General features: G+C 50.9%; 1 protein-coding gene across 1 annotated transcript; it reads left to right on the top strand.

Moving 5' to 3' along the window:
• On the top strand, nucleotides 1–27,227 carry IRF5 (interferon regulatory factor 5). The gene is made up of 8 exons (XM_060246035.1): nucleotides 1–194; nucleotides 2,800–2,989; nucleotides 4,804–4,850; nucleotides 7,702–7,735; nucleotides 13,210–13,539; nucleotides 19,560–19,949; nucleotides 21,850–21,968; nucleotides 26,951–27,227. The coding sequence occupies exons 1-8, from the start codon at nucleotides 21–23 to the stop codon at nucleotides 27,188–27,190; spliced, it is 1,524 nt and encodes a 507-aa protein (XP_060102018.1). The 5' UTR covers nucleotides 1–20; the 3' UTR covers nucleotides 27,191–27,227.
• Nucleotides 27,228–27,267: the final 40 nt, after the last annotated feature.

Raw genomic sequence — 27,267 nt, 5'->3', positions numbered from 1 at the left:
CGGCAACCGGCCACGTCACCATGAGCTCCCAACCCCGCCGCATCCGTCTGAAGCCCTGGCTGGTGGCGCAGGTGAACAGCGGGCAGTACCCGGGACTTCGTTGGGTGGAGCCGGAACGCAAGCAGTTCTGCATTCCGTGGCGCCACGCCACAAGGCACATCCCCACCCAAGAAGACGAGAACACCATTTTTAAGGTCTGTGAGGTCCGGGGTGGGGGGAGGAGGCATGCACTGGCTGTATCCTGTGAGCATCCAATAGCAGGAAAGAGGTCACAAAAAGTTAAGACAACCACTGACCCGAAAAAAGGCTACTGTGGCCAAAATTAATGTGAATTCGAACAAGGGTGTCAAACATGTGGCCCAGGGGCCAAATCAGGCCCCCGGAAGGCTCCTATCAGGCCCCCGAGCAATTGGCAGTCATCTGCTTCCTTCTCCCTCTCTCTTGCTTCTGCATCACGGCTTGCTTGGCCAGGCTTGCTCAATCGCACAGGAGCTACAGAGCAAAACCTCTGTTTACTCCATTGGCTGAGGCTCCTCCCTTGGGGAGGGAGGGAGAGCTTGCTTTGCCAGGCTCTCTCAATTGCACAGCCGAGCTACTGAGCCAAGCCTTCTATTGGCTGAGACTCCCTCTGTCCCAGTCGCCTGGGGAAGGAAGGAAAGAGGCAGAGCTTCCTTTGCCCAGTTCCCTGGATCCCATGGGAGAGATACAAAGAAAGCACCTTTAAGACCAACAGGTGCTAATGTTTTAAGCATGTTTTATTTTAAGGTTTTTTTTAAAAAAATCTTTAATTGTGTTTATCTGTGTCCTTTATAAAGTTTATATTTCTGCTACCTAATCTTAAATAGGTACACCTACAGCCCGGCCCAACATGGCTTGGGCCAGCAAGGTCTCATTTGTGTCAGAGCCAGCCCTCATAACAAAGGAGCTTGACACCCCGGAATTAGAATATACTAAACTAAAGTCTCCACAATTTCAATAACGTAAAGTGGAACAGCATACAATTTAAGATAACATGTAATACAGTATCAGATTCATTCCATATATGCGGAATAGTTCCAACTGACTGTCGTCTGCTTCCTTCTCCCTCTCTCTTGCTTCCTTCTGCATCACAGCTTGCTTGGCCAGACTTGCTCAATCGCACAGGAGCTACAGAGCAAAACCTCTGTTTTCTCCATTGGATGAGGCTCCTCCCTTGGATGTGGTTCACAGGAATGCACACTAGATAGTCCGTTCTCCTTAAGCCCAGCAACAGGACCGTTAACTTTCACTTCCTGTTTCAGTAATTTCCTCAGGCACGGGATGGTTAGAAATCCCAACAGTCAACGAAGACATACATTTACAACATTCCCTTGGGACAGAAATCTCAGAGACTCAGATTGGCCTACAATCTCCTTTACCTTCCCCCCCCCACCCCCCACAACAGACACCCTCTGAGGGAGGTGGGGCTGAGAGAGCTCTCCCAGAAGCTGCCCTTTCAAGGACAACGCTGCGAGAGCTATGACTGACCCAAGGCCATTCCAGCAGCTGCAAGTGGAGGAGTGGGAAATTAAACCCGGTTCTCCCAGATAAGAGAGCTATGGCTGACCCAAGGCCATTCCAGCAGCTGCAAGTGGAGGAGTGGGGAATCAAACCCAGTTCTCCCAGATAAGAGAGCTGTGACTGACCCAAGGCCATTCCAGCAGGTGCAAGTGGAGGAGTGGGAATCAAACCCGGTTCTCCCAGATAAGAGAGCTCTGGCTGACCCAAGGCCATTCCAGCAGCTGCAAGTGGAGGAGTGGGGAATCAAATCTCCCAGATAAGAGAGCTCTGGCTGACCCAAGGCCATTCCAGCAGCTGCAAGTGGATGAGGGGGGAATCAAACCTGGTTCTCCCAGATAAGAGAGCTCTGGCTGACCCAAGGCCCATTCCAGTAGCTGCTGCAAGTGGAGGAGTGGGGAATCACACCCGGTTCTCCCAGATAAGAGTCCGCACAATTAACCACTACACCAAACTGGAGTTTCTCCCAGTCAGAAACCAAAAACGTCATCCCTTCTGAATTGGTTTGTGGATGCTGATTTTCCCAGAGGCTTCTGGGGGGTTCTTAACTGAACAGTAAGACCACAGTTCCACAGCTCCCCCACACTGTGTGTGTATACAGGGCTGTCAAATCACTTATAGAAGAAGAAGATATCGGATTTATACCCTGCCCTATGCTCTGAATCTCAGAGCGACTCACAATCTCCTTTATCTTCTTCCCCACAACAGACACCCTGGGAGGTGGGTGGGACTGAGAGAGAGCGCTGACAAAAACTGCCTTTTCAAGGACAACTCCTGCGAGAGCTCTGGCTGACCCAAGGCCATTCCAGCACTGCAAGTGGAGGAGTGGGGAATCAAACCGGTTCTCCCAGATAAGAGAGCTCTGGTTGACCCAAGGCCATTTCAGAAGCTGCAAGTGGAGGAGGGGGGAATCAAACCTCCCAGATAAGAGTCTGCACACTTAACCAGTACACCAAACCAGCTCTCTTGCAGTGCTTCTTCTTTGTATACTTTTGCTTTTGTCTTTGTGATCTACTCTCTGCATTGCTCATTGTCTGGCGCATCTTAGGCCAGGGGAAGAGTGGGAGGGGAAAACTGCCTTGGAATAGCCACCCCTTCCCAAAAGTTGGGAGGGAGCGGCAGTCTGGTTGGGAAATCCCTTGAGATTTAAGGGGTGGAGCCTGGGAGGGTGGGATTGGGGGATGGGAGGAGCCATCCAAGAGGTATAGTGAGGGTTGGTATATATAGCAGGTGGCCTATAATTAGGATCTCCACTGTTGGCAGGCCTGGGCGAAAGAGACCGGCAAGTACAATGAAGGGGTAGACGAACCGGATCCCGCCAAGTGGAAAGCCAACTTACGCTGCGCCCTCAACAAGAGCCGGGAGTTTAACCTCATCTACGATGGGACCAAGGAGACGCCCATGCAGCCGTACAAGATCTACGAGGTTTCCGATGTGCCACAGCCCAATGGAGGTACCAGCTGGCCCGTGGAGTCTCGATTCCGGGTCCCTCTCTCTTTTCGGGGTCTCCCCTTCTGACCGCTTTTTACGATCCTCCTTTTTTCCCGTGTGGGCAGCAAAATATGAAGCTTGTATCCAAGCTGGACAACAGCTTTATCGATCTGTGTATTTAAACTTGATTGATTTAAACTTCTGTATTTATTTAAATTTCTGCAAAAATGGCTGCCACAGGAGGAGGAGCCAGCCACAAAATGGCTGCCTCAGCTTACCTTCAATGAAAAAATACAGGACGGGGAGAAAGACTCTCTCTCTCGGCTTGACTTCACGAACGAAGATTTAAGAAGGGTGCAATAGTCCACGTCTGCTGCAGGCTCGCTGGTGGCTGACAAGACCAATGCGGGACAGGCAGGTCCGGCCACAGTGGCTGCAGGGAAAAGTCTGATTTGGGGTTGGTGCTGTAGCAGTGCGATTCTTCCTCGATCTCCTTTTGTCCTCAAGACCAGCTATGCGTGCGTTCTCAAAGAAGAGACAGCCTGGTGGATGGTGTGCCTCCATGCTTTGCGATCTGAGGCTAGGTCAGACCACTGGTGATGGTTGATGCGACAGGTGCCAAGGGGTTTCTTCAAGGAGTCCTTGTACCTCTTCTTTGGTGCCCCTCTATTTCGATGGCCGCCACAGGAGGAGGAGCCAGCCACAAAATGGCTGCCTCAGCTTACCTTCAATGAAAAAAACAGGGACGGGGAGAAAGACTAAACAACCAGAATATATAAAGACGTATACAATACTCAAAGCTGATAAAAATATATTCTCCAACTGTGCATAAAGTATGTTCTCGACGGAATTTCGATCGTTACGTTTCCCTTTTCGGTTGATATCTTTGTCAAGAGATGCACATATGAATAACGAAAAGCCTTTGCTCTGAGGCTCTTTAAACTATACGGCAGCTTCAAAAATATTGTAATATTCACGACTCAGTGGTACATACGTTATGCTGGGCCAGTAGTCATGACTATTACAGAGGCTGTAAGGCTCCAGAGATAAGCAATATTAGAATAAATATTTTTGAAGCTGACATGGTTTAGAGAGCCACAGAGTAAAGGCTTTTCGTTATTCATACGTGCATCTCTTGACAAAGATATTAATGGAAAAGGGAAGCGTTAACGATCGAAATTCCGTCGAGAACACACTTTATGCACAGTTGGAGAAAATATTTTTATCACCTTTGAGTCTTGTATAAGTCTTTACATATTCCTTGGAAGCCTGGAACGGCAATGGAATTTGGTGGTTTGGTTTGTGTTATGCTGGATTGTGCTTATTGGCAACAGTGTGTGTGTGTTTTGAATTTTTCTCATACGTAATACTAGTGTTTTGTGTATGACTTATGTGTTGGAGATATTTAGCACATTGTTCTTTATGTGTTGGAGATATTCAGTACATTGTTTTCATTCTACAAGGGAGATATTTGGTGTTTTCAGCTTACCTTCAGCCACTCAGCTGCTGTCACCCAGCCGCCGCTTTTTGAAAATCTCCACAGCCAATCGGAAGCCTTGCGGGCAAAACCCCCATCTGGCCACACCTACTCTGGCAGAGGTTGTCCTTGAAAGGGCAGCTTCCGTCAGAGCTCTCTCAGCCCCACCCACCTCACAGGGTGTCTGTTGTGAGGGAGGAAGATAAAGGAGATTGTGTGAGCCGCTCTGAGATTCGGAGTAGAGGGGGGAATATAAATCCAATGTTGTCTTCTTGTTAGTAGCTTGCAGCCCTACAGTTCCCTTGGTCTGGGCCATTTCTGTGCCCAAGAAGCTGACGGTTTCCTGCTCTGTCTTTCAGAGTCCTTTGCTGGAGATGAGCAGGCCGGAGGTGAAGAGGAGGAAGAGGTGAGTGTTGGTGACTCACCAGCTTGCTAATTAGTTTATCTGCTGGGAGAAATCTTGGGGTTCCTTGCCGTGGTGTGAACAGAGCAACTCCAACAGGTCTGAGGGTCCAGCAAAATGTTGAAGCACGTGCTTTTAATGCAGCGTTCCAGGACTTTGCACTAAGGCTCGTTCCAAGTGAAGAGCCCTTTTGCCCCCCCGGCGCTTCTCTCGGTTTTCACACAAGCTGCCCCGGAGCTGAGAGTTGGCTCGCCGCTTTTCTGCTGCAAGCAGAAACCGCTTGTAAGAGGATCTTGCTTGCCACAGGAAAGCTGCGCACCAACTCACAGCTCCGGAGCAGCTTGTGTAAAACAGAGAGAAACGCCGGGAGCAAAAGTAGGGTTGCCAATCCCCAGGTGGGGGCAGGGGATCCCCCAGTTTGAAGGCCCTCCCCCCCGCTTCAGGGTCATCAGAAAGCGGGGGTGGGAGGAAATGTCTGCTGGGAACTCTGTTATTCCCTATGGAAATTTATTCCCATAGAAAATCATGGAGAATTGATCCACGGGTATCTGGCTCAGGGGGGCTGCTTTTTTGGGGTAGAGGCACCAAATTTTCAGTATAGCATCTAGTGCCTCTCCCCAAAATACCCACCGAGTTCCAAAAAGATTGGACCAGGGGGTCCAATTCTATGAGCCCCAAAAGAAGGTGCCCCTATCCATTATTTCCTATGGAAGGAAGGAATTGAAAAGGTGTGTCGTCCCTTTAAATGTGATGGCCAGAACTCCCTTTGGAGTTCAATTATGCTTGTCATAGCCTTGATCTTGGCTCCACCCTTAATGTCTCCTGACTCCACCCCCAAAGTCTCCTGGCTCGACCCCCAAAGTCCCCAGATATTTCTTGAATTGGCAACCCTAAGCAAAAGGGCTCTCCACCCGGAACGAGCCTCATGCGAAATCGGTCTTGCTGTTTGTAAACAGGATCCCAGTATCAAATAGAAGGGGACCCCGGTCCCCTGACCCCCCCCCCCACTTGTTTACGCTTAAGTAATTAGATTAGTGTTTCCCAGCAGCCCCTCTAGAGAGTAGCCAGTGTAATTGCTGCAGTATTGGCGGGGGGGCGGGGTTGCTTCTAGTAGCTGACCCTGACCAGCAGTCTACCCACAGCATTGAACATATGAACATATGAAGCTGCCTTATACTGAATCAGACCCTCGGTCCATCAAAGTCAGTATTGTCTTCTCAGACTGGCAGCGGCTCTCCAGGGTCTCAAGATGAGGATTTTCACGCCTACTTGCCTGGACCCTTTTTGGAGATGCCGGGGATTGAACCTGGGACCTTCTGCTTACCAAGCAGAGGCTCTACCACTGAGCCACCATCCCTCCCCTGCTCTCCAGGGTCTCAAGCGGAGGTTTCTCATGCCTACTTGCCTGGACCCTTTTGAGTTGGAGATGCCGGGGATTGAACCTGGGACCTTCTGCTTACCAAGCAGGTGCTCTACTACTGAGCCACAGTCCCCTCCCCTGCTCTCCAGGGTCTCAAGCTGAGGTTTTTCACGCCTACTTGCCTGGACCCTTTTGAGTTGGAGATGCCGGGGATTGAACCTGGGACCTTCTGCTTACCAAGCAGGTGCTCTACCACTGAGCCACCGTCCCTCCCCTGCTCTCCAGGGTCTCAAGCTGAGGTTTTTCACGCCTACTTGCCTGGACCCTTTTGAGTTGGAGATGCCGGGGATTGAACCTGGGACCTTCTGCTTCCCAAACAGATGCTCTACCACTGAGCCACCGTCCCTCCCCTCTTAAAACTGCCGCTTCGGGACACTCTTCAAGGGTAGCCCCAAGTAAAGCACACTGCAGTAGTCCAGTCTCAGTGGCTGCAACAGTGGTATTGCAATAGACTCATGAATGCCTTAAGGGAAAATGAAGCTGGGCAGAGACGGAAGCGAGGAAACGTATTAATGCCCTGAGGTACTGATAGGCAAGAGTGTTTTCATTGCAATTAAGCTTTAAAGAAGGTGAGACCATGGAGAGAAAAGAGGAGTGCAGGATGCGTCAGAAACTTTGTCAAGGTTCTCGATTAAATATGTAATGAACAAATACTGGCAGTTCCGGGGGGAGGGGCTAGTTTAAAAACACTCAAAAAGTGACAGGTTCCAGTTTAGGCTTGCCAATCCACAGGTCCCAGCGGGGGTTCTTCCGCTTTCGAAGGCTCCTTCCCGCCCCCCGTCAGCTGGCCGGTGGGGGGAAGCCCCGCCCCCAGAGGACCATGTGCCTTTGCACCTCCGGAGGCTTCAGTCTCCGATTGAAAGGCTTCCTCTTGGGATGGGGTGTCTGTGTTACTTGGAAGAAGTTGGCAGCAACTCGTGAGTAGAGAGGCCAATCCCTCGCTTCAGAGTCGCCAGAAACGGGGGGGGGGAGGGAAACGTCTGCTGAGCACTTAATTATTCCCTATGTGGAGATGGATTCTCATAGGGTATAACGGGGAATTGATCTGGAGGTTTCGGGGGCTCTGGGGGAGCTGTATTTTGAGGCAGAGGCACCAAATTTTCAGTATAGTATCTAGTGCCTCTCCCCCAGTTTCAAAACGATTGGACCAGGGGGTCCAATTCTGTGAACCCCAAAAGAAGGTGCCCCTATCCTTCATTATTTCCTATGGAAGGAAGGCACCTTAAAAGGTGTGCAGTCCCTTTCAATGTGATGGCCAGAACTCCCTTGGAGTTCAATTCTGCTTGTCGCACCCTTGCTCCTGGCTCCGCCCCCAATGTCTCCTGGCTTCACCCCCAAAGTCCCCAGATATTCCTTGAATTGGACTTGGCAACCCTGTTCCAGCCAGAGGTCCTCCTGCCTGCTAGTTACTAACACCAGTTACTTGATTTGCAGTTACAGAAGATGATGCCAACGCTGAATATTGCAGGTAGGTTTTGCTGGAGGGCAGGGAGGAGACGGTGACTGTGGAACAGGAAGAGACAAGGGGGACTTGCTATCCTGTGTTTTTCTGAGAGGGGGGGGGGTTCCATGTCCCTCTGCACCTTCCCCCCTCTAGAGATGCTCCAGAAATTTGGACTGAGAAGAGCTAAAAAGGTAAAGGTAGTCCCCTGTGCAAGCACCAGTCGTTTCTGACTCTGGGGTGACGTTGCTTTCACAACGTTTTCACGGCAGACTTTTGACGGGGTGGTTTGCCCTTGCCTTCCCCAGTCTTTTACACCTTCCCCCCAGCAAGCTGGGGACTCCTTTGACCGACCTCGGAAAGATGGAAGGCTGAGTCAACCTGGAGCCGGCTACCACGGAATTCACTGCCACGGGAGGTGGTGGCGGCCACAAGCATGGCCACCTTCAAGAGGGGTTTAGATAAAAATATGGAGCAGAGGTCCATCAGTGGCTATTAGCCACAGTGTGTGTGTGTGTGTGTGTGTGTATATATATACTTGGCCGCTGTGTGACACAGAATGTTGGACTGGATGGGCCATTGGCCTGATCTAACATGGCTTCTCTTATGTTCTTACCTGAAAACCCAGCTTCCGCCAGGGATCGAACTCAGGTCGTGAGCAGAGCTTAGGACTGCAGTACTGCAGCTTTCACACTGTGCGCCACGGGGCTCTTTAAAGAAAAGGTTCCCTGTGCAAGCACCAATCGTTTCCGACTCTGGGGTGATGTTGCTTTCACAACGTTTTCACGGCAGACTTTTTACAGGGTGGTTTGCCCTTGCCTTCCCCACAATGGAAATTGCTCTAAGCCCTGCGCCAAAGAAGCAGTGTGAAGGTAGAAGTGAAATCTAGGTGGGTGCACAAAAAAAAAAATAGTATACTGACCCTGAAAAATATCGGTATTTCCCAATATTCCTGAATCCCAATATCGGTATAATATTGGGACTCAAATATTTGGGACGGATGGATTATTTGGCACGCTGGTCACTGGGGGTTTGCATAAACTGAACCAAGTAAATAACCGAAAAATATTTTATTGGCTTTTATTTTGTTAGCGGCCCCGTGGCACAGAGTGGTAAAGCAGCAGTACTGCAGTACTGTGGTCTGAACTCTCTGTACATGAACTGAGTTCGATTACGGCAAAAGTTGGATTCAGGTAGCCGGCCCAAGGTGGACTCAGCCTTCCATCCTTCCGAGTTCAGTCAAATGATCTGGGAGAACCGGGTTGGATCCCACTCTTCCACTTGCATCTGCTGGAATGGCCTTGGCTCAGCCAGAGCTCTCTTATCTGGGAGAACCGGGTTTGATTCCCCACTCCTCCACTTGCAGCTGCTGGAATGGCCTTGGGTCAGCAAGAGCTCTCTTATCTGGGAGAACCGGGTTTGATTCCCCACTCCTCCACTTGCAGCTGCTGGAATGGCCTTGGGTCAGCAAGAGCTCTCTTATCTGGGAGAACCGGGTTTGATTCCCCACTCCTCCACTTGCAGCTGCTGGAATGGCCTTGGGTCAGCAAGAGCTCTCTTATCTGGGAGAACCGGGTTTGATTCCCCACTCCTCCACTTGCAGCTGCTGGAATGGCCTTGGCTCAGCCAGAGCTCTCTTATCTGGGAGAACCGGGTTTGATTCCCCCCTCCTCCACTTACAGCTGCTAGAATGGCCTTGGGTCAGCCAGACCTCTCTTATCTGGGAGAACCAGATTTGATTCCCCACTCCTCCACTTGCACCTGCTGGAATGGCCTTGGGTCAATCAGAGCTCTCTTATCTGGGAGAACCGGGTTTGATTCCCCCTCCTCCACTTGCAGCTGCTGGAATGGCCTTGGGTCAGCCAGACCTCTCTTATCTGGGAGAACCAGATTTGATTCCCCACTCCTCCACTTGCACCTGCTGGAATGGCCTTGGGTCAACCAGAGCTCTCTTATCTGGCAGAACCGGGTATGATTCCCCCTCCTCCACTTGCAGCTGCTGGAATGGCCTTGGGTCAGCCAGAGCTCTCTTATCTGGCAGAACCGGGTTTGATTCCCCCTCTTCCACTTGCAGCTGCTGGAATGGCCTTGGGTCAGCCAGAGCTCTCTTATCTGGGAGAACCGGGTTTGATTCCCCCCTCCTCCACTTGCAGCTGCAGGAATGGCCTTGGCTCAGCCAGAGCTCTCTTATCTGGGAGAACCGGGTTTGATTCCCCCCTCCTCCACTTACAGCTGCTAGAATGGCCTTGGGTCAGCCAGACCTCTCTTATCTGGGAGAACCAGATTTGATTCCCCACTCCCCACTTGCACCTGCTGGAATGGCCTTGGGTCAATCAGAGCTCTCTTATCTGGGAGAACCGGGTTTGATTCCCCCTCCTCCACTTGCAGCTGCTAGAATGGCCTTGGGTCAGCCAGACCTCTCTTATCTGGGAGAACCAGATTTGATTCCCCACTCCTCCACTTGCACCTGCTGGAATGGCCTTGGGTCAACCAGAGCTCTCTTATCTGGCAGAACCGGGTATGATTCCCCCTCCTCCACTTGCAGCTGCTGGAATGGCCTTGGGTCAGCCAGAGCTCTCTTATCTGGCAGAACCGGGTTTGATTCCCCCTCTTCCACTTGCAGCTGCTGGAATGGCCTTGGGTCAGCCATAGCTCTCTTATCTGGGAGAACCGGGTTTGATTCCTCACACCTCCACTTGCACCTCCTGGAATGGCCTTGGGTCAGCCAAAGCTCTCTTATCCAGGAGAACCGGGTATGATTCTGCACTCCTCCACTTGCAGCTGCTGGAATGGCCTTGGGTCAGCCAGAGCTCTCTAATCTGGGAGAACCGGGTTTGATTCCCCCTCCTCCACTTGCAGCTGCTGGAATGGCCTTGGGTCAGCCAGAGCTCTCTTATCTGGGAGAACCAGGTTTGCTTCCCCACTCCTCCACTTGCAGCTGCTAGAATGGCCTTGGGTCAGCCATAGCTCTCTTATCTGGGAGAACCGGGTTTGATTCCCCCCTCCTCCACTTGCACCTGCTGGAATGGCCTTGGATCAGCCAGAGCTCTCTTATCTAGGAGAACCGGGTTTGATTCTGCACTCCTCCACTTGCAGCTGCTGGAAAGGCCTTGTGTCAGCCAGAGCTCTCTTATCTGGGAGAACCGGGTTTGATTCCCCACTCCTCCACTTGCAACTTCTGAAGTGGTCTTGGGTCAAACATAGCTCTGGCAGAGGTTGTCCTTTAAAGGACAGCTGCTGTTAGAGCTCTCCCAGCCCCGCCCACCTCACAGGGTGTCTGTTGTCGTGGGAGAAGACATAGGAGATTGTAAGCCGCTCTGAGTCTCTGATTCAGAGAGAAGGGCAGGGTATAAATCTGCAAGTCGTCTTCTTCTTTTGATAGGTGTGCTAGAAAATAGAGTCAGTTATTTAACATGTTAACCACATTAATTATCTCACGCCTTGACCTGCATGGTCCAGGCTCGCCTGGTCTTGTCCGATCACGGAAGCTGAGACTCCTTTAGGCTTGAGGCTTAACGCTGAAAAGCCCATTCAGGTGCTGAATTTGCTTAAGAGGAATGCTAATTTGGGACATGTGATAATGGGCAGCCAGCCAGCCCATCTCTGCACCCCGGCTTTGAACAGGTGCCGTCTACCTGCACGCTGCCAAGCTGGGGATCGCAGCGGCTACACCAGCACTTGCGAAATGCGTTCATCTGGAGCGACAACTCGACAAGCCTCTGCTGCTCTCTTCTTTTTTTGTGATGATGATATTGGATTTATACCCCGCCCTTCACTCTGAATCTCAGAGTGGCTCACAATCTCCTTTATCTTCTTCTCCCCCCCCACAACAGACACCCTGGGAGGTGGGTGGGGCTGAGAGAGCTCTCCCAGAAGCTGCCCTTTCAAGGACAACTCCTGCGAGAGCTCTGGCTGACCCAAGGGCCTTCCGGCAGCTGCAAGTGGAGGAGTGGGGAATCAAACCCGGTTCTCCCAGATAAGAGAGCTCTGGCTGACCCAAGGCGATTCCAGCAGGTGCAAGTGGAGGAGGGGGGAATCCAACCCGGTTCTCCCAGATAAGAGTCCACACACTTAACCACTACACCAAAGTGGCTTTGGCCCGGGGACTATCAACAGGTTTTGTGAACCCGAGCGTAGTACTCTCTGGGGAACGTGTGGGGAAAGACGGTCCCTAAGGTAGACAGGTCCTAGGCCATATAGGGCTTTAAAGGTAATAACCAACACCTTGTACCGGACTCGGAATATTACTGGCAGCCAGTGCAGATCCCGGAGCCCCGGCTGAATGTGCTCCCGTCTTGGGAGCCCTAATAACAGCCGGGCAGCAGCGTTCTGCACCAACTGCAGTTTCCGGGTCCGGCACAAGGGTAGCCATATGAGTCTCAGAGCGGTCACAATCTCCTTTACCTCCCACCCCCCAACAAACACCCTGTGAGATGGGTGGGGCTGAGAGAGCTCTGCCAGAAGCTGCCCTTTCAAGGACAACTCTGTGAGATCTATGGCTGACCCAAAGCCATTCCAGCAGCTGCAAGTGGAGGTGTGGGGAGTCAAACTCTGTTTTCCCAGATAAGAATCCATGCACTTAACCACTATACAAAACTGGCTCTCTAAGAAGTCAATATTGGATTTATATCCCGCCCTATACTCTGAATCTCAGTCTCAGAGCGGTCACAATCTCCTGTACCTCCCCCCCCCGTCCAAACAGACACTCTGTGAGGTGGGTGGGGCTGAGAGAGCTCTGACAGAAGCTACTCTTTCCAGGACAGCTCTATGAGAGCTCTGGCTGACCCAAGGCCATTCCAGCAGCTGCAAATGGAGGAGTGGGGAATCAAACCCGGTGCTCCCAGATAAGAGAGCTCTGGCTGACCCAAGGCCATTCCAGCAGCTGCAAATGGCGGAGTGGAGAATCAAACCCGGTTCTCCCAGATAAGAGAGCTCTGGCTGACCCAAAGCCATTCCAGCAGCTGCAAGTGGAGGTGTGGGGAGTCAAACTCTGTTTTCCCAGATAAGAATCCATGCACTTAACCACTATACAAAACTGGCTCTCTAAGAAGTCAATATTGGATTTATATCCCGCCCTATACTCTGAATCTCAGTCTCAGAGCGGTCACAATCTCCTGTACCTTCCCCCCCCCCCCGTCCAAACAGACACCCTGTGAGGTGGGTCGGGCTGAGAGAGCTCTGACAGAAGCTACTCTTTCCAGGACAGCTCTGTGAGAGCTCTGGCTGACCCAAGGCCATTCCAGCAGCTGCAAATGGAGGAGTGGGGGATCAAACCCGGTTCTCCCAGATAAGAGAGCTCTGGCTGACCCAAGGCCATTCCAGCAGCTGCAAGTGGAGGAGTGGGGAATCAAACCCGGTTCTCCCAGATAAGAGTCCACACACTTAACCACTACACCAAAGTGGCTTTTGTCAGTTGTGCTCGAGGTTGTGGGAGGCGGGCTTGGAGAGGGAGGTCGTCTTCCCGGTCCACAATCATGCCTGTTTGACTCTCCTCTCTGCAGATTCCGGACACGTCGTGGAGCCGCGGCCCCCGTACCCATGGCTGAAGCAAGAAATCCCATACCGCCACTCTTGCGCCAACGGGCCTTTCCCGCACTTGGGGCCCCAGGAAGTCCCGGGCGTGTCTCCTCCACCTCCTTCCGTCGGCCCGCCCTCGGCCTTTGCAGCCGGAGGGGAGTCGGCCGCACCAAACTTCGCCGAAACAGCCAGCAGGATGCCGCTGGCCCCTCTCATCCCCGGGGCCGCGGAGGCCCTGCCCCAGGCGGTCTGTGCCATAGCCTCCGCGGAGCACTGGATCCCCGACTTGCTGATCAGCCCCCATATGCTGCCACGTAAGGCTATTTATGAGATATCTGTTCCATGTGTGGTTTGCGTGTGTTTTATGTAGAGCTGCCAAGCCCCCGGTCTGCGCAGGGGCTACATCGCCGGCGCAATGATGTCACCCGGAAGTGACGTCATCGCCCGACAATTTACCCGCACGGGCGCTCTAGGCATTTCCAGGAAAACTCTGTGGTTTCCCCGGACGCTCTAGCCATTGGGGATGGAAAACTCTATGGTACAATAGGTCCCATAGAGTTTCTCCCTCCCAAATGGCTGGAGCGTCCGGGAAAAACCATAGAGTTTCCCCCTAAAATGCCTAGATCTGCCGCGTGGGGACGTCGCCGGTGCGATGACGTCACTTGCGGGCGACGTCCTTGCGTCGCGTGTGCGAAAATCCCCCGCTGCGAAATACAGCAGACTTGGCAACCCTAATTTTAGAGCCAGTTTGGTGTAGTGGTTAAGTGTGCAGACTCTTATCTGGGAGAACCAGGTTTGATTCCCCACTCCTCCACTTGCACCTGCTGGAATGGCCTTGGGTCAGCCATAGCTCTGGCAGAGGTTGTCCTTGAAAGGGCAGCTGCTGTGAGAGCCCTCTCCAGCCCCACCCACCTCACAGGGTGTCTGTTGTGGGGGAGGAAGGTAAAGGAGATTGTGAGCCGCTCTGAGACTCTTCAGAGTGGAGGGCGGGATATAAATCCAATATCTTCATCTACCTCACATGGTGTCTGTTGTGGGGGAGGAAGGGAAAGGAGATTGTGAGCCGCTCTGAGACTCTTCGGAGTGGAGGGCGGGATATAAATCCAATATCTTCATCTACCTCCTCCTCCTCCTCCTCCTCCTCCTCCTCCTCCTCCTCCTCCTCCTCCTTCTTCTTCTTCTTCTTCTTCTTCTTCTTCTTCTTCTTCTTCTTCTTCTTCATTTTATGTTGTTTCTCACTCTGCCTGGTCCTAGCAAGGAAGATTGTAAGCAGGGCTTTTTTTGAGCAGGAAGACACCGGAACAGGGTTCTGGCTGGTTTAGCCTTGGGGGGTGTGGCCTTATAGGCAAATGTTTTTCTACAAAACAGCCCCGCTTGCAGGCTTGGAATTCAGCAGGAGCTCACAGGAGCGCAGCTCTTGAACCTTTCTAACTGCCCCCTCCTCCTCCCCATCTCCCTTGTCCCCTGAATAGGAGGCGTTGCTGCATAACAATCCCTGGATTAGGAGAGCGGGCGGGCAGGCAGCCACCAGGCGCTTTGCCACACCTCAGTAGCAGCTGTTTTGAAACTTTTGGAAACTTGGAGGGCGCTTTGAGGAGAGGCATCCGATGCTATGCTGCAAATTTGGTGCCTCTTCCTCAGGGGTGGCCAGCGGTAGCTCTCCAGATGTTTTTTTTTGCCTACAACTCCCATCAGCCCCAGCCATTGGCCATGCTGGCTGGGACTGATGAGAGTTGTAGGCAAAAAACATCTGGAGAGCTACCGTTGGCCACCTCACTCTACCTCAAAAAACAGCCCCCCCACCCGAGCCCCAGATACCCATGGATCAATTCTCCACCATGCCCTATGGAATTCGGTCTCAGGGAGGGCAGAATGGATAGGACAGAGGGTGTTCTCAAGTTGTAGGCGTAGAAGAAGAAGAAGAAGAAGAAGAAGAAGAAGAAGAAGAAGAAGAAGAAGAAGAAGAAGAAGAAGAAGAAGAAGAAGAAGAAGAAGAAGAAGAAGAAGAAGAAGAAGAAGAAGAAGAAGAAGAAGAAGATGATGATGATGATGATGATGATGATGATATTGGATTTATATCCCGCCCTCCACTCCGAAGAGTCTCAGAGCGGCTCACAATCTCCTTTACCTTCCACACCCACAACAGACCCCCGGTGAGGTAGATGAAAATACTGGATTTATATCCCGCCCTCCACTCCGAAGAGTCTCAGAGCGGCTCACAATCTCCTTTCCCTCTTTCCCCCACAACAGACACCCTGTGTGGTAGATGAAGATATTGGATTTATATCCCGCCCTCCACTCCGAAGAGTCTCAGAGTGGCTCACAATCTCCTTTACCTTCCTCCCCCCACAACAGACACCCTGTGAGGTGGGTGGGGCTGGAGAGGGCTCTCACAGCAGCTGCCCCTTCAAGGAGCTCTGGCTGACCCAAGGCCATTCCAGCAGGTTCAGGTGGAGGAGTAGGGAATCAAACCCGGTTCTCCCAGATAAGAGAGCTCTGGCTGACCAAGGCCATTCCAGCAGGTGCAAGTGGAAGAGTGGGGAATCAAACCCGGTTCTCCCAGATAAGAGAGCTATGGCTGACCCAAGGCCATTCCAGCAGGTGCAAGTGGAGGAGTGGGGAAACAAACCCGGTTCTCCCAGATAAGAGAGCTCTGGCTGACCCAAGGCCATTCCAGCAGCTGCAAGTGGAGGAGTGGGGAATCCAACCCGGTTCTCCCACATAAGAGAGCTCTGGCTGACCCAAGGCCATTCCAGCAGCTCCAAGTGGAGGAGTGGGGAATCCAACCCGGTTCTCCCAGATAAGGGAGCTCTGGCTGACCCAAGGCCATTCCAGCAGCTGCAAGCGGAGGAGTGAGGAAGCAAACCCGGTTCTCCCTGATAAGAGAGCTCTGGCTGGCCCAAGGACATTCCAGCAGCTGCAAGCGGAGGAGTGAGGAATCAAACCCGGTTCTCCCAGATAAGAGTCCGCACACTTAACCACTACACCAAACTGGCACAGTTTTCCCCCAAACGGTGAGGCTGGCAGGATCACAGCAGCCAATACAGGGATGTCGAATTCATTTGTTATGAGGGCCTGATCTGACACAAATGAGACGTTGTTGGGCAGGACCAGTCAGGTTGGGCCGGGTTATGTCGGGCCGGGCCTTGGGTACTCTATTTAAGATTAGGTAAGCAGAGATATAAACTTTATAAAGGACCCAGACAAACGCAATTAATTTTTTAAAAAGCTTAAAACATGTTTAAAACGTTAGCACTCGTTGGTCTTAAAGGTGCTTTCTTTATATTTCTCCCCTGGGATCCAGGGAACTGGGCAAAGGAAGCTCTGGCGCTTTCCTTCCTTCCCCAGGGGATGGGGGGAGGAGTCTCAGCCAACAGAAGGAAGCAGGAGCGGAATTCTAGCAGGAGCTCCCTTTCATATTAGGCTATACATCCCTGACATAGCCAATCCTCAAGATCTTACAGGGCTCATTTCAAGGTCTACTGTAAGCTCCTGGAGGATTGGCTACATCAAGGGGGTGTGACCTAATATGCAAAGGTGCTCCCACTAGAATTCCACCCCCGGAAGGAAAGAGACTTGGTTCAGTATCTCTGCTGTGTGATTGAGGGAGCCTGGAAAAACAAGCTTTGCCTTTCTCCCTTCCTCCCCAAGGGAGGAGCCTCAGCCAATGGAGAAAACAGCTTTTGCTCTGCAGCTGTTCTGTGCGATTGAGCAAGCCTTGCAAAGCAAGCTGTTATGCAGAAGGAAGCAAGAGGGAGAAGGAAGCAGATGACAGCCAGTTGCTTGGGGGCCTGATAGGAACCCTTTGGGGGCCTCATTCGGCCTCCAAGCCACATGTTTGACACCCCTGGGATGTGAAGATTTTTTGAGCTGCTTTGAGTCACGGCTTCCTCAAGGGAATATTCCTGTTTAGCTGGTTCTCCTAGGCCAGGGATCCACAACCTTTTGGAGCCTGTGTAGGGTTGCCAGGTCAAATTCAAGAAATATCTGGGAATTTTGAGGGTGGAGCCAGGAGCCTTCGGGGGTGGAGGCAGGAGCAAGGCTGAGCACAACTGAGCTCCAAAGGGAGTTCTGGCTATCACATTTAAAGGGACCGCACACCTTTTAAATGCCTTCCCTCCATTGGAAATAATGAAGGATAGGGGCACCTTCTTTTGGGGCTCATAGAATTGGACCCCCTGGTCCAATCGTTTTGAAACTTGGGGGGGGGGGTGGGTTTGAGGAGAGGCACCAGATATTATACTGCAAATGTGGTGCCTCTCTCTCCAAAAACAGCCCCCCCCAGAGAGCCCCAGATACCCGGAGATCATTTCTCCATTATACCCTATGGGAATTGGTCTCCATAAAGAATAATGGAGTGCCCAGCAGACATTTCCCTCCCCTCCCCCTGCTTTCTGATGACCCTGAAGCGGGGGGAGGGCCTCCAAATCGGGGGGTCCCCTGCCCCCATCCAAGGATTAGCAAACACTGGAAATAAACCACTGCGTTTCTATGTTGCAAATAAATGCTTAAGCAATTTCTTTCATAATGATGCCATTATGTTATCATCACCGCAAGCCAAAATTCATTAAATGTCCGTAGAAAAATCAAAATTTTATTTCACATCACTCCTAGGTTCAGTTCTGTGTTTCGTTCACCTTCCACTGGCCGCTTTTCTTTTAGCTTTGGAACCCATTCTAAAGGCAATGGCTCACTCATTACCGTACAATGTTACTTTGCAGCTTGCACGAAACACAGAACTGAACCTAGGAGCTGTGCAGCTGCCGCACTTGTCAGACTTCGGTCTGCTACCCATAGGAGGAATCACATACCAGCGTGGTGCTGTCTACGTCTTTCGAACAAAGGAGAACTGAGACAGTGGGCTGTAAAGGACTGCCTTACAAGAGTGATGTGAAATAACATTCTGCTTTTGAAAGTACTACCTTACAAGAGCGGTGTGAAATAATGGTTTGATTTTTTGTATGGACATTTAACGAATTTTGGTTTGCGGTGATGATAATGTAATTGCAACGTTATGAAAGAAATTGCTCGAGCATTTATTTGCAACATAGAAACGCAGTGTTTTTTTTCTAGTGTTTGCTAATCAATACACCGTAGTTTACGATTTGCCTACCTGGAGACTGGCAAGCCTAATCAATCACAAAGCCTACAGACACGAAATCTCTGCCTCACTATCATTTATTTCATCTGTATCACCTCAGAAATTCAATCCGCATAAAACATTTTAAAAATATACCATATTTATTCAATTAATACAAAAATATATATTTAAATTATTTCTGGTTTCAGCACAGTGATCTCTTCGGTTGCTTATAGTACACTCTGTTCCCTGAAGGTAAATTGTGGCGGCCATTTTGTGTTCGGCTTTGCCTCCTTTAGCAGCCAATTTGTGGCAGCCATCTTGTGAGTGCACCTGTCACGCCATTTCAGAATTCCAGAGGTGCCCCAGGGGCTCAAAAATGTTGAGGACCCCTGTGCCAGCTCCATCTTTCAGGCGTGGCTGATCGTGAGAGTTTAAATCAGGGGCGGCGAAACTTGCTTAACGTTAGAGCCACCTATAATAAAACTCAGATGTTTGAGAGCCACAAGACATGAACGTCAGATGTTTCAGAGGCGCAAGACGGAAAGGAAGGGAGGGAGGCAGGAAGGCAAGCAGGCAAATAAATGGGAGGAAGGAGGAGAGAGGGAGAGGTTGAAAGAAAGCAACTTCGAATGCCTTTTCTAAGCCACCGGAGAAGTGATATAAAGAGAGAAATGTCTTCTCCAAGTTGGCGTGCGGGGGCTTCGAGTGCCACACAATGTGGGTGAAAGAGTCCCACTGGCCTGATCCAACATGGCTTCTCTTATGTTTTTATGTGACACATTATGTTTTTATGTGACCCTGGATGGGCCATTGGCCTCATCCAAGATGGCTCCTCTTCTGTGACACAGAGTGTTGGACTGGATGGGCCATTGGCCTGATCCAACATGGCTCCTCTTATGTTCTTATGTGACACAGAGTGTTGGACTGGATGGGCCATTGGCCTGATCCAACAGGGCTTCTCGTATGTTCTTATGTGACACAGAGTGTTGGACTGGATGGGCCACTGGCCTGATCCAACATGGCTCCTCTTATGTTCTTATGTGACACAGAGTGTTGGACTGGATGGGCCATTGGCCTGATCCAAGATGGCTCCTCTTATAAAGTTGCTGAGCGGCAAAACTTGAACCAGGGACTCTGCCACTTTGCCAGCTCTCGAGGTAGGCCTGCCAAAGGAAGCAGGCATGAGGGGGGATGTCTCTTGAGGTTCACCGCGCCATTGAAAGCCCCTCTCCCGGTCTTCTTCTTCCCCAGTGACGGACCTGGAGATCAAGTTCCAGTACCGCAGCCGCTCGGTCGGGAACCTGACCGTCAGCAACCCCCACGGCTGCCGTCTCTTCTACAGCAACCTGGAGCCCACTCAAGAGCAGGAGGCGCTCTTCGGGCCTGTGACGCTAGAGCAGGTGCGCTTCCCCAGCACGGAGGGGGTGCCCAACGAGAAGCAGCGCTTCTACACCAACCAGCTGCTGGACGTCTTGGATCGGGGCCTCCTCCTGGAGCTGGAAGGCCAGAACATCTACGCCAAGCGGCTCTGCCAGTGCAAGGTCTTCTGGACGGGGCCCTGCGCGGGGGAGCTGACTGGCCCCAACCCCATCGAGCGCGAAACCAAAATCAAGCTCTTCAGCTTGGAGACCTTCCTCAATGGTGAGAAGGGAGTTTCGCCCTTTCTTCTCCATCGGAGGTTCCCAGCTAGAATTCTCTCCTCCAACTAACGCTGTCAACTCCTGGTTGGGGAAAAAGTTGGGAGTCCAGGGGTCTCTTCAAGACTAACAAAGTTTGATTCAAGGTGCTTGGAGGGGCAACAGTGGGAGGGCTTCTAGTGTCCTGGCCCCACTGGTGGAGCTCCTGATGGCACCTGGGTTTTTTGGCCACTGTGACACAGAGTGTTGGACTGGATGGGCCATTGGCCTGATCCAAGATGGCTCCTCTTATGTGACACAGAATGTTGGACTGGATGGGCCACTGGCCTGATCCAACATGGCTCCTCTTATGTGACACAGAGTGTTGGACTGGATGGGCCACTGGCCTGATCCAACATGGCTTCTCTTATGTTTTTATGTGACACAGAGCGTTGAGCTGGATGGGCCATTGGCCTGATCCAACATGGCTTCTCTTCTGTTCTTCTGTGACACAGAGTGTTGGACTGGATGGGCCACTGGCCTGATCCAACATGGCTTCTCTTCTGTTCTTATGTGACACAGAGTGTTGGACTGGATGGGCCATTGGCTTGATCCAACATGGCTTCTCTTGTGTTCTTACGTGACCCAGAGTGTTGGACTGGATGGGCCATTGGCCTGATCCAACATGGCTTCTCTTATGTTCTTATGTGACTCAGAGTGTTGGACTGGATGGGCCATTGGCCTGATCCAACATGGCTTCTCTTATGTTCTTATGTGACTCAGAGTATTGGACTGGATGGGCCATTGGCCTGATCCAACATGGCTTTTCTCATGTTCTTCTGTGACACAGAGTGTTGAGCTGGATGGGCCATTGGCCTGATCCAACATGGCTTCTCTTCTGTTCTTCTGTGACACAGTGTTGGACTGGATGGGCCACTGGCCTGATCCAACATGGCTTCTCTTCTGTTCTTATGTGACACAGAGTGTTGGACTGGATGGGCCACTGGCCTGATCCAACATGGCTTCTCTTCTGTTCTTATGAGACACAGAGTGTTGGACTGGATGGGCCACTGGCCTGATCCAACATGGCTTCTCTTCTGTTCTTATGTGACACAGAGTGTTGGACTGGATGGGCCATTGGCCTGATCCAACATGGCTTCTCTTCTGTTCTTCTGTGACACAGAGTGTTGGACTGGATGGGCCATTGGCCTGACCCAACATGGCTTCTCTTCTGTTCTTATGTGACACAGAGTGTTGGACTGGATGGGCCATTGGCCTGATCCAACATGGCTTCTCTTCTCTTCTTCTGTGACACAGAGTGTTGGACTGGATGGGCCACTGGCCTGATCCAACATAGTTTCTCTTCTGTTCTTATGTGACACAAAGTGTTGGACTGGATGGGCCATTGACCTGATCCAACATGGCTTCTCTTGTGTTCTTATGTGACCCAGAGTGTTGGACTGGATGGGCCATTGGCCTGATCCAACATGGCTTCTCTTATGTTCTTATGTGACACAGAGTGTTGGACTGGATGGGCCACTGGCCTGATCCAACAGGGCTTCTCTTCTGTTCTTATGTGACACAGAGTGTTGGACTGGAGGGGCCATTGGCCTGATCCAACAGGGCTTCTCTTATGTTCTTATGTGACTCAGAGTTTTGGACTGGATGGGCCATTGGCCTGATCCAACATGGCTTCTCTTATGTTCTTATGTGACACAGAGTGTTGGACTGGATGGGCCATTGGCCTGACCCAACATGGTGGGGGGGGGAACAGTGGGGCTTCTAGTGTCCTGGCCACACTGGTGGACCTCCTGATGGCACCTGCGTTATTGGCCATTTTCTTTTGGGCCCATGTGAGTGAATGCAGCCTGCGATTTCCCTTGCCTCTCTTCAGTGTCTGCCACTCCCTCTCCCATCCCCTGCAGACCTCATCAAGTTCCTGAAGGGCCAGAGCCCCGTCCCCCCGCCCTACGAGATCTTCTTCTGCTTTGGAGAAGAATGGCCAGACCACAAACCCAGAGAGAAGAAGCTGATCACGGTCCAGGTGGGTGTGCTGGGGGGAGGGAGGCCCGACATTGTCGCCGGTTTCTCTCTTGGTAGTCAGTTTGGTGTAGTGGTGAAGTGTGCAGACTCTTATCTGGGAGAACCGGGTTTGATTCTCCACTCCTCCACTTGCAGCTGCTAGAATGGCCTTGGGTCAGCCATTTCTCTCGCAGAGCTGTCCTTGAAATGGCAGGTTCTGTCAGAGCTCTCTCAGCCCCATCCACCTCACAGGGTGTCTGTTGTGAGGGGGGTGGGGAAGGTAAAGAAGACTGTAAGCCGATCTGAGACTCTGATTCAGGGAGAAGGGCGGGGTATAAATCTGCAGTCATCGTCGTCTTCTTGGTAGTCAGTTTGGTGTAGTGGTTAAGTGTGTGAAGTCTTATCTGGGAGGACTGGGTTTGATTCTCCACTCCCTCCACATTCGCTTGCTGATGTGACCTTGGGTCAGCCCCAAGTTCTTGCAGGGCAGAGCAGAGTGACTGAGTTAATGGCAAAAAACTTCCCAACCCTTAGCAACTTTTCACGTTCAAGTTCATAGCTCTTAAGAACAAATTCCAAAGCAATACAGTATAATCTTGAAGGCATCTCATTGCGTTTGAATTTGCTGTAGGAGCTATAAAGTTAGGGTTTGTAGAGTCTTTCGGGATCAAGTGCCGTGTTCTACTGGAGAAAGTTTTCCTTCCAGACGAAAGATCCCGAAAGACTCTACAAACCCTAATGATGTTACCAGCCGTGAAAACCTGAAATCTTTGATAGCTATAAAGTTGTTAAGGGTTGGGAAGTTTTTTTGCCACTCAGTTACTTTGCTGTGCCTTGTTTTTACTGTGTTTTGCTGTCGCGTTCTATTACAAGTTCTTGCAGAGCTGTTCCTCTCGAGAGCAGTTTCTGGGAGAGCTCTCTCAGCCCCACCTGCCTCACAGGCACTGTTCCCTCTAAACTGAGTTAGCCTTCAGCTCACACATTTTTGTCTTAGCTCAGGAAGGATGACCCCGGAGCACACTAATTTATGCAGTAGGTCACCACTTTAATGCCACTAGTTCGCAAAGTTGGATTTTTGCTCCAAGGACTCTGCAGCTTAGAGGGAATGCTGCTCACAGGGTGTCTGTTATGGGGAGGGGAAAGGAAAGGAGATTTGAAAGCCACTCGGAGACTCCTTTGGTTAGCGAAGGCCAGAGTATAAATCCAGTCTCTCCTCTTCTTCTAACAAATCTGAAAGAGGACCTCCCACTACCAAACTGCGGGGAGCCACATGCAGCTCTCAACCCCCCCCCCCCCACCCCTTCAGCTGGCTTGGAGATAGGGTTGCCAATCCCCAGGTGGGGGCAGGCAGGAGATCTCCCCTTTGTGGAGGCCCTCCCCTCGCTTCAGGGTCATCAGAAAGCGGAGGGGAAGGAAATATCTGCTGGGCTCTCCATTATTCCCTATCGAGACCGATTCCCATAGGATATAATGGAGAATTGATCCATGAGGCTCGGGGGGGCTGTTTTTTGAGGTAGAGGCCCCAAATTTTCCGTATAGCATCCAGTGCCTCTCCCCAAAATACCCCCCAAGTTTCAAAAAGATTGGACCAGGGGGTCCAATTCTATGAGCCCCAAAAGAAGGTGCCCCTATCCTCCATTATTTCCAATGGAGGGAAGGCATTGAAAAGGTGTCTGGTCCCTTGAAATGGGATGGCCAGAACTCCCTTTGGAGTTCAGTTGTGCTTGTGGCACCCTTGCTCCTGGCTCCACCCCCAAAGTCTCGGCTCCACCCCAAAGTCCCCAGATATTTCATTAATTGGACTTGGCAACTCTATTTGGAGAAGGCATTTCTATCTTTAAATCAAAATAGGAGTCGATTGCACCTTTAAGACCAACTTAGTTTTATTCAGAACGTCAGCTTTCGTGTGCATGCACACGTCTCCAGACGAGGAATGAGGTACAGTAAGCAGAGCCACATACAGCTGGTGGGGTTTGGAATGCAAAGTGGTGCAAAGTTAAAATCCAGTAACAGAATAGTAAAATTAACAAATTCAGAAAACCTTTGCTCTGGGTTGCATCAGCGTGGGAAACCATAAAACAGTAACATGTCAGAATGTGAGAATGCCTGTTGATTAGTCTATTGCTAATAAACCTGGGTCAAAAAGAAGGCATTCCTTTCCCAGACGTTTTTCCTGTCCAACTAATTTACCTTTTAACATGCAACATAAATATATACATCATTCTAGTTTGCCATTAAGAAAAAATGCATTAAAATATAGTAGAAGATGGGTTTAATATATGTAATGAGATAAACAGCCAATATCCCTAGTTTGAGTATGTCAATTCTGATAAACTATCCTAAAAGAGAAATCCATTTGGAATACTGTGGATATATCGCCCTACTTGGTGAAAGTGGGTGTAGCGTCTGTAATGAGATTAAAAAAACGAAACACCATCTCTGTTCAGTCCTGGGGAGGCGTTTGTTCCCAGTTTCATAATAGTTTGTAATTCAGCAGTTCCCCTCTCCGTTCTGTTCTTGAAGTCCTGAGAGTGGGCTTAGCATCTGTAATGAGATAAAAAACCAATATCCCTGTTCAGTCCTGGGGAGGTGTTTGTTCCAGGATTCATAATAATTTGTAATTCAGCAATTTCTCTCTCCATTCTGTTCTTGAAATTCCTTTGCAGTAAAACAGCTACTTTGAGGTCACCCGCTGAATGCTTTGGAAGGTTAAAGTGTTCCCCCACAGGTTTCTCAGTTCTGTAATTCCTGATGTCAGATTTGTGTCCATTTATCCTTTGGCAGAGGGTTTGCCCTCTTTGCCCTATGTAGAGAACTGAAGGGCATTGTTGGCATTTAATGGCATATATAATTTTCTGAATTTGTTAATTTTACTATTCTGCTATTGGTTTTTAACTTTGTACCACTTGGCATTCCAAACGCCACCAGCTATATGGGGCTCTGATTACTGTACCTCATTCCTCGTCTGAAGAAGTGGGCAGGCACACGACAGCTTACGGTCTGAATAAAACTAAGTTGGTCTTCAAGGTGCAATCGACTCCTGTTTTGTTCTACTGCTTCAGACCAACACGGCTGCCTATTTGAAGAGGAAGAAGATAATGGATTTATATCCCGCCCTCCACTCTGAAGGGTCTCAGAGCGGCTCACAATCTCCTTTCCCTTCCTCCCCCACAACAGACACCCTGTGAGGTAGATGAAGATATTGGATTTATATCTCGCCCTCCACTCCGAAGAGTTTCAGAGCGGCTCACAATCTCCTTTCCCCTCCTCCCCCACAACAGACACCCTGTGAGGTAGATGAAGATATTGGATTTATATCCCGCCCTCCACTCCGAAGAGTCTCAGAGCGGCTCACCATCTCCTTTCCCTTCCTCCCCCACAACAGACACCCTGTGAGGTAGATGAAGATATTGGATTTATATCCCGCCCTCCACTCCGAAGAGTCTCAGAGCGGCTCACAATCTCCTTTACTTTCCTCTCCCACAACAGACAGCCTGTGAGGTAGATGAAGATATTGGATTTATATCCCGCCCTCCACTCCGAAGAGTCTCAGAGCGGCTCACAATCTCCTTTCCCTTCCTCCCCCAGAACAGACACCCTATTCTGTAGGTGAAGATATTGGATTTATATCCCGCCCTCCACTCCAAAGAGTCTCAGAGCGGCTCACAATCTCCTTTACCTTCCTCCCCCTCAACAGACACCCTGTGAGGTAGGTGAAGATATTGGATTTATATCCCGCCCTCCACTCCAAAGAGTCTCAGAGCGGCTCAGAATCTCCTTTCCCTTCCTCCCCCACAACAGACACCCTGTGAGGTAGCTGAAGATATTGGATTTATATCCCGCCCTCCACTCCAAAGAGTCTCAGAGCGGCTCACAATCTCCTTTACCTTCCTCCCCCTCAACAGACACCCTGTGAGGTAGGTGAAGATATTGGATTTATATCCCGCCCTCCACTCCAAAGAGTCTCAGAGCGGCTCACAATCTCCTTTCCCTTCCTCCCCCACAACAGACACCCTGTGAGGTGGGTGGGGCTGGAGAGGGCTCTCACAGCAGCTGCCCTTTCAAGGACATCCTGCAATTCGGTAGGAAAGTTCCGAGGGTCCAGAGGAGGGCGACAAAGATGGTGAGGGGTCTGGAGACCAAGTCCTATGAGGGAAGGTTGAAGGAGCTGGGCATGTTTAGCCTGGAGAGGAGGCGGCTGAGAGGTGAGAGGATCACAATCAAGTACTTGAAGGGCTGTCATCTAGAGGATGGTGTGGAATTGTTTTTTGTGGCCCTGGAAGGTAGGACCAGAACCAATGGGTTGAAATTAAATCAAAAGAGTTTCTGGCTCAACCTTAGGAAGAACTTCTGGACCATTAGAGCGATTCCTCAGTGGAACAGGCTTCCTCGGGAGGTGGTGGGCTCTTCTTCCTCGGAGGTTTTTAAACAGGCTAGATGGCCATCTGACAGCAATTAAGATCCTGTGGATTTGGGGTAGGTATTTGTGGGTTTCCTGCATTGTGCAGGGGGTTGAACTAGGTGACCCTGGAGGTTCCTTCCAACTCTATGATTCTATGCTTCTAACCTCTGCCAGAGCTCTGGCTGACCCAAGACCATTCCAGCAGGTGCAAGTGGAGGAGTGGAGAATCAAACCCGGTTCTCCCAGATAAGATCCTGCCCACTTAACCACTACACCAAACTGACATTTTTATTTAATCTGGGCTTAATCTATTTAATTTATTTAATCTGTGGCTTAATATGCAAAGGAGCTCCTGCTACAAAATGAACCCTGAATCCATCCATCATCTATCTAATTATTTATTCAATTGTATTGTAATTCGCACTTGTTCGTTATTTTAGCTTAATATTTTATATTGATGTTGCTTTTATGATAAGGAACGTCGACCCACCCTGAGCCTGCTTTGGCAGGTAGGGCGGAATATTAATCGAATAAACTATAACTTGATAAGATAAACACAAGACCGGGGGGGTCATTCTCTCTTGTCGCTTCTGCGCCTCCAGGTGGTTCCGGTGGCCGCTCGCCTCCTCCTGGAAATGTTCTTCGGGGAGCTGTCCTGGTCGGCCGACAGCGTCCGCCTGCAGATCTCGCACCCGGATCTCAAAGACAAGATGGTCGAGCAGTTCAAGGAGTTGCACCAGCTCTGGCAAACTCAGCAGAACGTCCAGCTCCAGGCCCTGCAGCCGGCGGGCCCGGAAACGTGGCCGATGCAGACCAACGCCGCCGACCCCATGCAACAGTGAGGAGCGCAGGGGGCCCTTCCGCACCCGACCCCACCCCCCGGCACAGCTCTGGGGTGTCCCGTCGCTACGCTGGACTC

This window comes from Heteronotia binoei, chromosome 8 (genome assembly GCF_032191835.1).
Source record: "Heteronotia binoei isolate CCM8104 ecotype False Entrance Well chromosome 8, APGP_CSIRO_Hbin_v1, whole genome shotgun sequence".
Classification (NCBI taxonomy): domain Eukaryota; kingdom Metazoa; phylum Chordata; class Lepidosauria; order Squamata; family Gekkonidae; genus Heteronotia; species Heteronotia binoei.
Note: the sequence above shows the minus strand (reverse complement) of the source record. Positions and strands in the feature narration are given on the sequence as shown.